Source organism: Ochotona princeps, chromosome 1 (genome assembly GCF_030435755.1).
Source record: "Ochotona princeps isolate mOchPri1 chromosome 1, mOchPri1.hap1, whole genome shotgun sequence".
Lineage (NCBI taxonomy): Eukaryota > Metazoa > Chordata > Mammalia > Lagomorpha > Ochotonidae > Ochotona > Ochotona princeps.
This window is the reverse complement of record NC_080832.1, coordinates 119,501,282-119,517,100: the sequence shown is the minus strand read 5'-3', so window position 1 is coordinate 119,517,100 and position 15,819 is coordinate 119,501,282. Positions and strand designations below refer to the sequence as shown.

Genomic DNA, 15,819 nt, shown 5'->3' with positions numbered 1-15,819 from the left:
TGGAAAGTGCTAAGAAAACTGAAACTTCATCTGCCTTATGACCCAGCGGTCCCACTCTGGGAATGTATCCAAAATAAATGAAGTCCTCTTATGAGAAAGTGACCTGTAATCCCATATTTAATGCAGCACTTATCTATATTAGTATAGACATGAAAACAACCCAGATGCCTGTCGAAATAGGAATGAATAAAGAAATCGTGGTACATCTATTTTGTGGGGTACTACTCAGCTATTAAAGAAAATGAATTTCTACCATATACAGAAAAATGACCCCACTAGAAAACATGCATAGTGAAATAAGCCAGTCATAAAAAGAAAAATACCATGTTCTTTTTGATACAAGGTAAACTTCATGCAAAATACAAGATTAATAGCTATTTAGGTAAACATGTATACACATATATTCATGTAGAAGAATTATATAAGGGAGACTATCATATCAAGAAGTGAAGAAACAATACAGTATGCACCTCTACTTCTGAATAAAAGATGACTTCTCAATGAAACTATTAAGGAAATTTTGACAATAGGATGCTGTACTCTACCATTATTTATATCTACAATATCATGATACATTAGATAAAATAATGGACTTATGACTGTTGCTAAAGAATGATACTATTGTAATCATATAGGGGGAAACAACAGGAGATTTGAGGGTAAAGACCAAATGGGGAGCAGAAGGAGAAATCTTTGAACTATGAAATTGTATCATAAAAAATAACGATTAAAAAAGAATCCCATTAGATTATTTTTATTGTTAATGTGGGGGAAAGACAGTCTTTTCTGCCAGAAATGACAGAAAGCAGAAACACAGGGAGGAAGAGATATTCCATCCTCTGGTTCACTTTCCTGTTGGCTCCAACATTCAGAGCAGAGAGGATGAAGCCAGGAGCCAGAAACTCTGCCCGGGTCTTTCTGCCACCAGGGTGGCAGGGACTTGAGTATCTGAGCTGTCATCTTCTACTTCTAGAAGCATTAACATGGCATCAGTGGCTGTCTCTATGATGTGGGATAAATGAGATGTGAGCATTGCAAATAATGGCTCAAAGTGATACATCACAATGACCGTCACAGACATTTTAAAAAATTTATTTATTTTTATTGGAAAGGCAGAGTTATAGAGAGAAGGACAGAGAGATCTTCCATCTGCTGGATCAATTCCCAAAACCACAATGGCAATAGCTATGATGGTTCAGAGCCAGGAGGCAGTAGCTTCCTCTGTGTCTCCCACATGTGTACAGGGGCCCAAACATTTTAATCATTCTGTGTTGCTTTTCCAGGCCATAAACAGGGAGGTGGATCAAAAGTGCAGCAGCTGATACACAAACCAGACCTCTATAGGATACTGGCGCTACAGGCTTAGTATGCTATATCACAGTACAAGCCCCTTCAGAGTCCATATTTACCGGTATGTATTACAAACTTAAATTGGTATGTATTGTCCAGCCTTGTGCTTGAGCCTTTTACCTCCCAAAAATGATTGTGAGAATATGCATTTATTTAACAAAGCATGAGCTATGATATTGAACATAAGGATAGTTTAAAATTCCAAGAGAATGGCCCAGTACGATGGCTCAGTGTCTAAATCATTATCTTGCATGCGTCAAAATCTCATATGGGTACTGGTTTGTGTCTCAGTTGCTCCACTTCCCAGATAGCTCAATGATTGTGGCCTGGGAAAGCAGTAGAGGATGGCCTGAAGCCTTGGGATCCTGTACGCACGTGGAAGACCCAGAAGAAATTCTTGGCTACTGGCTTTGGATCAGTTCAGCCCTAGCCTTTACGACGACTTGGGGAGTGAAGCAGCAGATGGAAGATCTTTGTCTCTCTTTCTCCCTATAAATCTGACTTTCCAATAAAAAAAATCCAAGTGGAGTTGTTTAAAAAGTATAAAATTCTCCTCAAAATAGCATCATAGGAGAGTATATAATGACATGGTTTATAAAATTAACTGGAACAACCACATTGTAGAGAAGAATAATGCATTTTTAAAGTGACAAACGTCTGCCAGGAAGTATGCCTATGTGTCATTCTTGCTTATCTTTGGCTGATGAAGTCATGTGGAAATTCTGTTTTTAATTTTTGATCAATACAGTTTAAATAATCTGTACTACTCATGTGATTGCAAAGGAAGCATTAAGAGATCTATTTTAAAAGCATAACTTTAACCTAGTATGACAAATATTGCCCAATGTCTTTTAGTCTATTTTCTTTGTTAGAGTTGGTGTGGAATTATCAGGGCTATCTGTTTGAATTCCAAGATCTTGGAATTCTCCACCATGTCCAAAGGTTTAGAAACTATTAGGCTATGAGACCATAAAATACATTGTATATTTGACTAGAAATATGAGTATTCTGAGTTTGTAAAAGATGCTGATATTTTAGCTTAGAATTGAGCACATATATTGAGGTTAATTAGCAATGCTTCAAATTATAGACTACTGCTCTTTCTTACAGTTAACCACCAGTTAGCTATGGTAATGTGCAGGAAATGACTACGGGGAAAATGAAATCAGCAGGGAAAAAAGAGAAAGAACTCAGTTTAGTCACATTTTAAGTTTAGTTGTCAACTGTCAAAACTGGCAAGAATGACTGATAAGTAAAATTTCTAGTCTCTTTTTAAAAGCATGGGTAGTACAAAAAAGTGACATTAATTCCTTGTCTTTTATTTTTGCAGACTATCATTCATAGAAGCTGTACAAATGACATACCTGGTGAAATCAAAGACAAAAGGCTGGTCAGTGATTCTAATATAATCCCTAGGGGAGCTTTTAAACCTGTCATTGTACAAACCTCACTCCAGACAATTTAAACCAGAATTTCTGTGGAAGCGGTGACACTAATTGCTAAATTGCCTGATGTATTTCTAGTTGAATCTATCTGCTTTCTGACTTTGTTAAGTATATATTTTTTCATTGCTATACCAAAATACCTAAGGTTGGGTAATTTTATCTTTAAAAAGAGGCTGATTTAACTTAAAGTTCCGGAGGTTCAAGTGCTCATATCAGCTGACATGCTTCTTGATGGCAGAATCCCAAGGAGATGCAGAGTGTCATATGGGAAAGGACAGGGAACATGCATGCTTGCGGTGTGTGCCTTATGTATGTGTGTGCACATGCACGTATGTGCAGTTTCTGATCTCTGTTTTCATTCTTTTTAAAGATTTATTTAATTTCTATTGGAAAGGCATATTTACAGAGAGAAGGAGAGATAAAGAGAAAGCTCTTCCATCTGTGGGCTCACTCTCCAAATGGCTACAATGGACAGAGCTGAGCTGATTCAAAGTCAGGAGCCAGGAGCTTCTCTGGTTTCCCACCTGGGTGCAGGGTTGCCAGACTTTGGGTCATCCTCCACTGAAAAACCCAGGAAATGAACAGTGTCCATCTGGAATGTCAATGCTATAGGTGGAGGATTAGCCAGTTAAGGGATTGCACTGACCCCCTCTTTCATTCTTATAAAGACATCAGTAGGATCTCCATCTCAATAACCTTTCTGCATCATAATTACCTCCTAAGCACCATTGATCAGATTTCTAGTCTTTTAATACCTCCTAATGGTGATTAAATTCCAACCTGAGCCCCTGGAGAACACATTGAAAAGCCATTTCTAAACCAAAGCATTGTGTGTTTGCTTTACTCTGAGCCCTGTGGTTGGACAGGTAAGGGTCTCAGGTAAATCACCTATGGTTCTCCATCACCACCATATTGCCTCACTCTCCTAGTGTAGAGAATATCCCACTGAAATAGTTCCACAGGTATTTCTTGTTGATGCAGTGTCTTGACACTCCTTCCCATGGGCTCTCTTCTCTGCCACACTTTGGATAATTTTCTCCAATGGAAGTCTTCTGTGTGAGAAAATGCAAGGCATCTTCTTAGTGCTACAGTAGATAGTTGAGTGTGAAAAAGCACTCATTAACACGTGATTGAATCATTTCCCTCTTCTGTTGTGTTTTTCTGCAAGTTTTGTACCCATCACTTTCCTGGCTGTGGTGATATTGCATGAAAATTGCAGTTCCCCATTTAGCCCCAGATACCAGCCCCTGGAAATTGTCTCAAGTCCCATTCTCTCCAAGCATGAGAAGAAAAAAGTTCCTGTAGCTCTTCTACCCTTTTTCTCCTTGATCTCATTTTTTACAATAAAATTGTAGAACTATAGTAGATGTGGATGTTCGGTACCGCAATTAACAGAACAGTTGGGATGCTTGCACATTAGGATTCCTAGATTCAATTTCCAGTTCCACTTCATATTTCAGTTGCTTGCAAATGCACACCCTGGGAGGCAGTCAGTGATGGCTCAAGTGCTTGGGTCCCTGCAACCCACATGGGAGGTTTAGAGTGAGTTCCTGCCTTCTGACTTCAGCTTAGCCTAGCCCTAGTGTAAGCATTTAAAGAATGAAGTGGCAGAGGGAAAATTTCTCTCTCTCTCTCTCTCTCACCTTGTCTCTCTGCCTTTTAAATAAAAATAAATTACAATAGTTTTTTTATGTACATACACAGAAATACTTAAGATAGAAAAACTACAAATAATTTAAACGTCTATGAGCCTTCTTTATCACTCCTGAGATAAACATCATTAACATCATCAGTGTATTTCCTTCCATGTTTTTCTGTGTGAAGAGACATACATTTTATCCCACAAAGTTAAACTACACTAGATACATACTTTGTAACTTTCTTTTGAATCTTCACCTTATTTTCTGAGTCACCAGGTTTCAAAATCAAGATTTCTGTGTATAAAGTAAGGTGCATCATACAGACTTATCATGATTGATTTAACCATCTCCACACATTAGATCTTGATATTTACTTCAGATATTTGTCTTGTTTTCCCCTTTCTCACGATTTATCAGAAAACAAGACCAGTCCCCAGCCTGGTGAGTTCATATGAATTTTTTCTCCCAAGCAAAGCTGGGCATGGTATCCAGTGATTTTCTAAAGGCACATGGGATAATTATAGATACCAGGCCTCCTTTCCTCTCATCATCTGTGCTTTTCTACAATTCTTATACTCAAAACTTTTGTTACTAGTAATGATCTGATGATATACTTGGTTTTCACTTAGCTGAGTTACTCTTCTCAAAAGTCCTAAAGGTTGTTTTACCACCTTCCATGTATGTCTCTACAGAATATTCATCACTTTAGTGGCCAACTTGCGATACCAATTGTTTACTGTGTGTACTGTATTAGTATGTTTATATGAATTCTTTCATGTAACTTCTTGGAAAACTATGTAAGTCAAATACTATTATTCTCATTTTATAATCAAAGTATTGCTTCTTTGGAGTAGCCTGTCAAGTATCACACACAGCTTATAAGAGAAGAAGCTGGGCCTAGACACAGAGCTCTTCTAAATCATTCTTTTCATTATTATTCACTATATTCATTATAATATAATTCATCATTATTATTACTCACTGAAGTCTGTTTTTGCTGCAATTTTCTTCATTTTTACTTAGCATACCTTTTTGGTTCCAGAATCTTGTCTAGGATAAAATATTACATGCAGTTGCTGTGTCTCATCGCCTCCTTTTGGCTATGACGGCTTCTCAGACTTTGCTTATTTTCTCTAAGCTTATGCTGCTGTTCCTCCTCTTTTTTCTCCTCCTTCTTTTCAATATAGTCATTCCTCATCACCCACAGCACCACAGAAGCTGCAATTCATTGTGTATTGCTGCATTTGGCTGTAGTTATCTCAGCAACCCTACACAGTACTTATTACAATCCTCATCTTTTAGATAAAAAACCTTCAGCTCAGAGAGGTGAAAATGTGTGGTTCAGGGCTCGGCAGCGTGGCCTACTGGCTAAGGTCCTCGCCTTGATCCCATATGGCCGCTGGTTCTAATCCTGGCGGCTCCACTTCCTCTCTGTCTCTCCTCCTCTCGGTATATCTGACTTTGTAATAAAAATAAAATAAATCTTTTAAAAAAAAAAAGAAAGAAAATGTGTGGTTCAGACCACAAAGATGGTTAGTGGTGAGGCAGATATTCTGACCTTAACTTTCTGACTATGAATGTCATGTTCTTTTTTACTGCTGTGGTTTAGATGGTTCTGTCTGTGTGCCTTCTTATTTTTATTTTTTTAAGATTTATTTAATTTTTATTGGAAATTCAGTTATACAGAGAGGAGGAGAGACAGAAAGGAAGATCTTTCTTCCAATGATTCACTTCCTAAGTGGCCTCAGCAGCTAGAGTTGAACCAATCTGAAGCCAGGAGTTTCTTCTGGGTCTCCTATGCGGGTGCAGGATCCCAAGGCTTTGTGCTGTCTTCAACTGCTTTCTCGGGCCACAGGCAGGGAGCTGGATGGAAAGTGGGGCAGCTGGGATTAGAACCAATGCCCATATGGGATTTGGGGCATGCAAGGCAAGGACCTTAGCCAGTAGGCTACCACGCTGGCCCCTGTGTGCCCTTTTAAATAGGATCATTGTCAGAGTAACTAACATGAAGAAGATTTGTGTCTGTTCCAACTCCCAAACCCCATGTATAGATTCCCCAAGAAAGTTTCTAAGCTAAGGTGAAAAGCCATCCATGAAATTCGTTCACTCTTTCACATGGTATGCAGTCACATTTTGAACAGTTCCAATAGTTAGAAAGCAGAGGGGTTGCATTTTGCTCTCACTATTGGCACTTAGGTTCTCAACAGTCACCTAAGCTATTTCTCCAAGGACTCAGCACTGAGTATTCTTGATTCCCCCCAGATTCTCCTTCTCCCCTTCCGGCAGCATGGCTCTGTTTACACTTCTCTCTGCTGTGTAAACCAGTTTTTAGAAACTGTGTCGAAAGGCACAGAATCTCTATTGATTTTCAAAACCTTATGGTGCATTAAAGCATGTCAATGTGCATATCCTATACCGTCAGGGCTCAATAATGGCCATTAATAGTAAACTCTTCCACCACCACACCAGTCACCTGCCCTCCCCTCAAATAAATCACCAGTTCCTAAGGAGCCTACTACTGACACTTCTTTCAACCCTTTAAAAACAGTGTCTTTCTCTCTAAACAATCGCTTATGAAACGTTTGGGAAGGGAATCAAGCGCAACAGAGATGCTTTCTCTGAGTCTCAGAAGTGTAAGTGCAAAGGTGATGAGCTGTGGTCACTGGCGACTGCTCCTTCCCTCCCATCTCCTCTCTCCCATTGCTGAGAGAGATAAACCGGTGGAGCCGCTGAGCAGCCAGTCAGTACGCGAGGCGGGGCCGGGACTGCTGAGCGCTGCCCGTCTGCCTGAATGCGACAGGTACTCGGGCAGAACAGAAGGAGGAGGGCGCTTTGTGATATCCTAAGTCCTCCAGGTCCCTGCTCGTTCCCCGAGCTTGGAATTCAGCACCATGGATAACGCCGGAGCAAAAGCTCAGGCACGCCTGGACGCGGAAGGTTTCTGGCAAGTGTGGCACCACTTGGACACAGAGGGTGAGCAGAGCCAGCCACTTTCTCAAGCATTATAGGCTTAGAGTTTCCTTCTCTTTTAACTTCTTTCCCTGCAGGTAAGACTGCTCACCTGCCTAGTTAAGGCAAAATACCTGATGCGGTGCTTCACAGGTGTTTGTTGAAATCCAAGAAACTCTCGAAGAGTTGGGAAGTGTAAATGATTATGTTCTGTAGAGACTGACAGGGATTATCTATATTGGAAGCTTGTGGAATGTGATTTCCCATTCCAATGTCAGCATTTTTAACCAGTAACTTTATTGTACATGCTTGTTCCTCCTCTCTGAGGGAGGATGGATTTCACCACCTTTCAAAATAATGGCTCCATTTGAAAAACGCTACTTGAAGCTAGGGTGAAACTACTTATCATTTGCTTTGTCTTATAAACAATTTACAAAACAGAAAGAAAACATAAAAAATGTGTTTTAACCTTGCACACCAGAATCCAATACTTAATATCTTGTAAGTTTTTCCAAGCTTATCAAACCCTTGGTAATTGAAATAGCAAAAATACCATTCACAAGGATTGTCTAAACTTTGAAATTAAAAACAAATATGAGTATTAAATGTTGCATGTTATTCTGTATAAATGTTATTTACTCTTCTTGTTTTCAGAAACAGGCTACATAGAAGAGAAAGAACTCGATGCTTTCTTTTATCACATGATGAAGAAATTGGGTACTGATGTAAGTGTTTCCAACAATTATCATTTCTTCATGTTTATTAGTGAAATTAAAGCACTCAATCTTGTGTTGATTTGTACCTTTTAGTCCTATATGGCCTCTTTCCTTCCTTGCATGCACACAATTTTTCTCCTCTCCTAGCAACATGGAGGGATTAGGTAGGCTTTATAAAAGAAACAAGTGTAGCATTAGATGTGCTGGTCACTGACTTTTATTGTGATGTCTATCATCTCTTAGCCTGATTGTAGACTCAGTCAATGCCATTTTGAATATCTCCTTGGTAATGGCTCTGATAATGGATTCAAACCTGGAGTTATGGTAGTTTGCTTTGATCAAAAAGGTAGAAAAGATGTTAAGCTAAGAGCTTTAAGGTTCTAGATGCTCAGTGCATATGCTTCTCTTTTGATAGCAAACTACCAATAAACTCTCTTAAAATGATTTTTTTCATTATTTACTTTGTTAGAAGAGGTTACACATATTTTGGGAAGACCCTAAAGTAACTGATAAAACCAGAGCCTATATATAATTAAACCAGTGTATCCCATGTCCATGTTCCAGACAGTGAATCTGGCCTGGTACTTTACTTCTTAAAGGTGCCCACACAGACACTTACGTCTTGGGGTGGACCCAAGTTGGTCTAGGCACTCAGAACGTAGAGGAGTTCTGTGAACAGGTGCATTGAAATGCACTGTGAAGGTGGTATACGCTGAGACTTCAATTATTTACCTCAAGAATTTTGGAGTGTGTCACATTTTCATGTAAGATCCTAGAGAGAGCTACCAGGAGCAATTGTATGGAAGAGATGTGGTTGTAGTATTGGGGTTCCAAGAAGCAACTCAGAAAGCAAGAGTCCGCCACCTGCCTCTGTCAGCCACATGGAGCTCTTGGTCTAGCTATCATCTGCCTCTCACAATCTTTTTAAGTCTATCTCATTTTCCTCCTTATGTATTTTTTCCTCTCTGTGTTTTACAGCTCTTACTTCTCATCACCCCTTACCTTTCTCACTGATCTTTCTGTCTCTCATTTTTTTTCTCTCTCTCTGATTTATTTCCATCTCTCTCTTTTTCTCTTTGTTTCCCTTTCTGTCTCTGGACTATTTCTCAAAGCTCTCTTCTCCTGCCTCTTCATGTGTCTTCTATTTCTCTTATCCTTTCTCTTCTCTTTCTGTCTCTTTTCTCTTCTTGATTTTCTTTTATTTTCCTCTTTTTAATCACCTCCACTATACCCTAATCACTTTTTAGGTATTGAATCTCTCTGTATAGATCTTTCTTTAACTATCCGCCCCCCCCCTTCACCTTGCCTGTACAGCCTGTGAAGTCAAGGGAGTGAAAGGTGAGAAGAATGAAGAGATGAATCTCTTACTTATTTGGGTCAGACCTTCACATACCCTTCCCCATATCCTTCGTTCTGCACTTGCATCGGGTATACGGTAGAGCAAAGGAAGCCTCCTGAACATGTGGTTTCTGTTTTAGTCTTGCCACCCAGTATTAAAGACCAACAGTCCATGATAAAACCTCCACTTTTGCCCACAGTCTCCACTTACATCTGCAACTGACATTTCAGGAACCTATAAGTCAGGTACTGTTTGGTCAACCATGGACAGGGGTATTTGAGAAAAGTAAAATGTGGAAGGGAAAGTCATCCAAACCTTGGAATAAACTGGATGGTCTACTCCTAATCTAAAAGTTCAGATACTTGAATTCTCACACATTTTTTTTCAGATGGATCCATGCTATAGTGATTTACTTTTCTGTAAATCACTTTTCTGGAGAGGGAAAATTGCTATCAGTCTTGAGGTTTCCACTAGAAGTTCAGTACGTCTTTTTCTCAGTCATGTGAGGATATGACTGCTTAAACATAACAATCAGCTCTAAGTTGAAGGTACAGTGGACTGACATCTCTGAAGCTTAGCCAGACTTACAGGCATTGTTGCTGGTAGTGAGAGGGAGGGGCATGTTTCTTCTTGTTGCTAGCTGCCCTCATCTCTAGCCCTTCCTCAAATCTGGATAGTGGACTAATTCTCTCACACCTGGACACAAATGGTCTTGGAGGATGGCAGACAATGATTGGGTCACCTATGTCTTGCAGAAATGTGCTTGTAGGTGCCTTGAGGTTGGAAAGGGGGTTGGCAGCTCTCAGGGTGCTTAGATTGGAACATAAGCTGCTTTGGTTTGCTTAAGAATGATCTTCATTTGTTAGAATGCAGACTTCTGGGTTTCATCCCCTAGATATTTCAGTATATTTGTGAACTGTCAAGGATATTGCATGTATAATCTATATTTCCAGGAACAATAACAGCCTGGAGAGGGGACTCTAATGAAATAAGACCAGTCCCACTGTGCTATGAGAGCAGTCCCTAATCCCTTTCTTTTGTTCTAGACCAGGGAGAGCTCTTTGGAACCAGGATGATAAATTGTGCAAATTGTTTATCAGAAAATGATACTATCTGGTGCTGGTGCCTATCCCAACTGCTGAGGTATTACGCTGAGGAGGATGGTTTCAGGGACCATCACTGGGTACTCTGAACTACTGGCATAGCAGGGAAACTTTTTCTAATTCTGAACCTTTTTTCTTGATGAGCAATGAGTTTACATCATATACACCAAACCTTCAAAAATGGAAGCCTCTTCAGTTGACATTTGCTTGTGATGCCTACTTTTGATGGTGATGCCCAGCAGGTACAGAAGCTGGCAGCAGACAGTGCCTTCAGTCAGGCAGTCTCTGCCTGGCACAAGCAGTTCTTGGGACCCACGAATAACTTTATTACAGCCTCAATAACTAATGGGTCACAGAGACCTCGAAAGAAAGAATTTGAAGATTCTAACAGCAATCTATTCAATTTCAGAGAGCAATCAGCCTGCTTGTAATGACCTGCACCTTATAGCCACTGAGGTGGCCAACACAATGGCACAGTCAGCCACTGTTTCTATTACTTCTCCCAACCTTTTTCTTCTCATATGCTGAGAAATGGCCTCATATCTAGCCAGCCCATGTACAGGTGGTACCAAGCCCTGGTGTCTCTGAGTAGGACTGATGGGGCATTATGATGGAGGGTGTGAGGAGAATCCATGCTTTGATGCTAGAGTTTGAGAGGACACAGGTGCCCTCAAACCGAAGACGGCACATACAACCTGGCCACTGCTTCTTCACATTCACATTTGTCTACTTTAAAATCAGTATCACCCAGGTCAGTTAACTCCTTTTGGAATGTGATCCATAGATGATCATTTATTCCTTCTACAGATACTGTGTTAAGAGAGATGGAAAAATTGCAATTCTGGCTTGATTCTTTGTCTAAAATGTTTATTTGCAATTTGCAGTGGAGAAGATCCATATGCAGAAACAGGAATTCAATGTTTATGTCCTAGCACTCAGTATCTCTGTGCAGCAGCAGAATTCCACAATTACCTCCCTTAGTTTCAATTTCCATATGCATAAATGTGGAAAATAATGTCTTTCCTTGCCTGTGTGACAATGCAGACTGTGGAGATGTCACAAGTAAAAAGTGCTTTTCAGTGGTAGATTCTCCTACTATGTACACATTCTTACAGAAATGAAATGGCTTCTTGGATCCTTAATTTTCCCATTGTTTGCTCTGAATTTCCTTTGCTCTGGGTTACCTCACAGGGGATAATTGGAGCTTACTCTGTTAAACACAGAAATAAATGTTAAGTTCTAAAAATTACATGTCTTAATGCGATTTCCAATTTGTGAAAGCAAGCAAAATTGCCTCTGGAGGATGCCTTAAATCACATCCAGTCTTCCTTTGGTACATATAGTAAAGGAGACTGTCCAGAGAGAGAGAGAGAGAGAAGTAGCAGAGAATGGCTCAGCTATCACCCCAGAATTATGACATTTATTTAGTCTTTGACACATGATCCAGGCATCATTTTTTTCATATCTTCACTTTAGATTTTGATTTCAGTCCATTTATTTCATGTGGTATTTGTGTTCACATAGGAAGGTAGCTATTTTTCTCTTTAACAAGGCCCTTCCTTGACTATTCTATGTTTATAATCATCAAAGGAATACATTGGTCGATGATTTACAGAGTCAATCTGTCTCAGTCCTCTTACTTTAATCATCCTGAGTTTCTAAATACATAATATAGCAGATGGCCTTAGTATGGCCAGAATACACAAATCCATGTGATTAATGCATTGTCTCAGTCATGAGTACTACTGGTTTGTGTTTGTGCCTACTGTCCCATTTAAACAACCATACATATGTATTATATTTAGTCCTAATTTACAAACATTTTCATTCTTCTTTTGCAGAGACTCATCTTCACTGTAATTCATTCTGAATAAATCTCATTCCTTTTGTTAGTACTTACCTGTGCATGGTATCAGCCACTGAATCAACTAGCTCTTTCAACTGAATGCAATTCATCAATTTTTGGTAGTCTAATCCCATCTAGCTGAAGACAATGAATGAATAGGAAAGTATATAGAGCTCTGTTGCTATACTTGCTGGAAAAATTTGTGTGTGGCTGGAAATGGAAGAGGAAAACCTACTGACTGACATTAAATTTGACAGTTCCCTGCTTTTCTGATGCCTGTCCCAAATATGCAAATATGGAAAAGTCAGGTATTTAGAGATCAAAAAGCTTTAATTAGCTCAGATCAACTCTTTACCTCATTATTATAATCCAAGACCAAATATCTTCCATGCAGCTTCCTGGAGGTAGTTAGGGAGACAGGATTTGAATGTCAGTGGTCAGAATCTTGAAGTTAATTCTGTGAAACTTCCCCAGCATCAAGTTTATATTGGGGATTAACATTCTGCTTGGTTCTTCAAGAATTAGCTTCCCGTCTTTTATAGTTTTATTATATTTAATGCATCCTGCCATTTATCTGCCATATATCCTGCCATCTGGCCTACATAAATTATGAGGAAAATCAACAAGTTCTTGAATTGTGTTTGGACTGTTGCATACTTTTATAAATCACAAATATTGATTTTTATCAACCCTACTAGATGTTGTATGCCTTGCATGAAACAGCAACAAGCTGCGGTGAGAGGTGCACAGGATCAGATATCAACACTGCTGCTTTTAGTCATGTTCTGGCAATGTCCAGTAGTGTGCTGATTGACTTTTCTGGCCTCTTTCCTCATGAGCAAAATGGAAGAACAGTATCTCTAGTCAGTAGAAGTGATGCTTAATGTTCCCAGTTTGTTTTCTTCTTTGCTGCTTTGCTTCCAGATCTTCAAGAATGATCTGAAGCATGTTTAAGTTACATTGTAGCAATAGACAAAATTGTTGCAAAGTGGGGTACTCTTGGTTTCATAGGTCAGCAACTTGCTGGTAGAGAGTTTGTGTTCCTTTAGATTCCTACCAGAACTTTCTCTCCCCAGAAAACATGCTAGACAACCTGAAAAGGTCAACCAATGGATGATTACCCGAGGAAGAAAGGAACACACTGACAAATCAGGACCAAAAAAACTGACTCACTTACATAACTAGTAGTGGGAAAATGTAAAGGAGAATTGCTTTGTTGGAAACTGTAATACATAAAGTTGAAAAAAAAATGCTCATAGGCCAGAAGTGAAGCCAGAAGTGGAAGGAGATAGTAGATTCCTCCTGTCTTCCTGTGTTACGGTGAAGGTTCTGTGGGATAACATTTGTTAAAAAGCTTGGCCCAATGCCTGTCTACTGCCTGGCATTCCAAACATGGCCATTCACAACCCTTCCTTCCCCTTGTTATGGCTAGATGTAGGTAGTTATTAATTGTTTGGCATGCTTCCTTTCCTACCATCTCTTCACTTTTATGGAAGCCCTTTAGGAAAATGCCTGCGTGAAAGGGAAAGCATGACAATGAAGTGTTCCACCAGCCTGTGATGGGAGACAAGGAACAGGTCTATGTGACTGATCATCATGTTACCAAGGATCACAGTTTTTTGACCCATGGTGGAGGTTCAGTGGAAAACAGTTTGTGGTTTTATACCTTGGGCCACATGACATGGTGAATTAAAGTGTTTTAAAGATTATATTCTAGAAAGGACTGAAAAAACAGCTCACATTGTTCTGCAAGTTCTTCCTTACCTCTAGATACTATATTTATTACTAGGATATTTTTTAGTTATTCTTGAGAGTTATACATGATAAAGAAGTAAGTGGATTAGTCTAAGTGCACTCCAATGGATGAAGTATCCAGAGAGTCATGTATCAGCCTGGGGTCACTGCTACCCCTGCACCAGTTGTGCTAATCATCACCAAGGTCATCTCCTTGCAGCCTTTCCAACTCACAGGGAGTGCTTGGGACTAGAGGTAGGGTGATAGTATAGAATCTATTTAGCAAGAATTCGTGAGAGTCTGGTGGAATGGGGTATGGTTAGGAATTATCTACGCCTTTCATCTCCTATGTCAGACAGACTCCATTCTTCATCATCAGGTTTTTGAATCACATTTCCTGTAATAATCCTGGCATAAGCCAAAGAGGGAAATCTACCTGTGTAGGAAAGGTTATTTATGGAAGGGGGAATGACATCTTTGTTAACAATTAGTTTATTTGTTTTACTTTTGCTGTCTTGACTATTTTTCCTCAGATAATATAAGAAGATGATTAAGATAATTACAACAAATTGGGGATGCACAAGAACCATAATCTTAATTTTGAAAGATCAAAATCTCTGAGTTCATGGGAAGAACATCTGTGTATTAATTTTAACATGGTCTTCTATCGACACTAAATAAACAATCATTTAGAGTCCCTTCTTCCTGAACAAAAATGCTAGTCTGTAGCTTTTTAATCTGTATTTTAATAAATCACTAACTGTAAATTTTACCTAGTCAGATTCTTGTGACAATTGGTTACTCAAAACATCTCTTACTGTATCTCTACTACAAAATAGAATTGTTTCCAGTGGCCAAAGAACCTAATTTTCAAGATAGAATAACATGAGTATTAAGCTACCTACCTTGAGTATTTGCACTTCTGAGGATATTGTGGGGATTCCAGTGCCTTTGATGTAATTAATGCCTGTTGCAGGATGCAGTCCTGGAAGACAATGCGCAAAAGGCAAAGCAGCAATTTCTGACCACCCGAGACGTCTGTAAAGATGGCCGTGTGCCGATGAAAGAGGTACCTCCTGTAGCTGTGCCTTTCTTGTCTGTTTCTTTAAATTCTAGGGTTTAAAGTTCCTATGAAAGAGAGCGAGAACCTCATATTCAGACGGGAAATTCACATATTCTATAAGGTCTTTGGTGTGAATAACATTTTTGAAGTAAACACTTCTCTGAAATAAAGACTTTACAACTTGTTCATTATTGTTGACTAAGCACATCATAACTACTGTCATTTCTATTTTGGATTGTATACTCATGGAGAGTTAATGTCCTTGTAGGAATGTGGCATTTTAAAAAAAGAATCAGTGAATCATGAATGACAACCAAAGGCACAGAAGCATGAACTGGGGTTTCCATTCTGCAAGAGCCAAGACTTTCGGCTCTGTACGTTCCCACTTTCCCTCCCCCAGAAGTAACATGTCCATGCCACTTACGCAAGAAGTATTTTGCAAATGCACCCTGCCAGTGTCCCACATTGTTCTTCTTTTGTTCCCTTAGGTTGCCAGAATGTTCTTGTCTGAGGATGAAAACTTTCTTCTGCTCTTTCGTTGGGAAACCCCCTTGGACAGCAGTGTGGAGTTTATGCAGGTGAGTGCCTTTCCCTCTGTGCAGGCAGTTAAAGAGGAGGGTGGGACACTAGTCAC

The 15,819-nt window shown here is 39.5% G+C and overlaps 1 protein-coding gene across 1 annotated transcript in view; it reads left to right on the top strand.

Annotated features, from left to right (window-relative positions):
* The first annotated feature begins 7,266 nt into the window (after positions 1 to 7,266).
* SCGN (secretagogin, EF-hand calcium binding protein) overlaps positions 7,267 to 15,819 on the top strand; it is a 40,599-nt gene continuing 32,046 nt past the window's right edge. The window contains exons 1-4 of the mRNA XM_004593083.3: positions 7,267 to 7,408; positions 8,039 to 8,109; positions 15,099 to 15,191; positions 15,674 to 15,763. Of these exons, the coding sequence (XP_004593140.2) occupies positions 7,327 to 7,408; positions 8,039 to 8,109; positions 15,099 to 15,191; positions 15,674 to 15,763 (336 nt within the window). The 5' untranslated portion in view covers positions 7,267 to 7,326. The remainder of the gene's footprint in view (positions 7,409 to 8,038; positions 8,110 to 15,098; positions 15,192 to 15,673; positions 15,764 to 15,819) is intronic.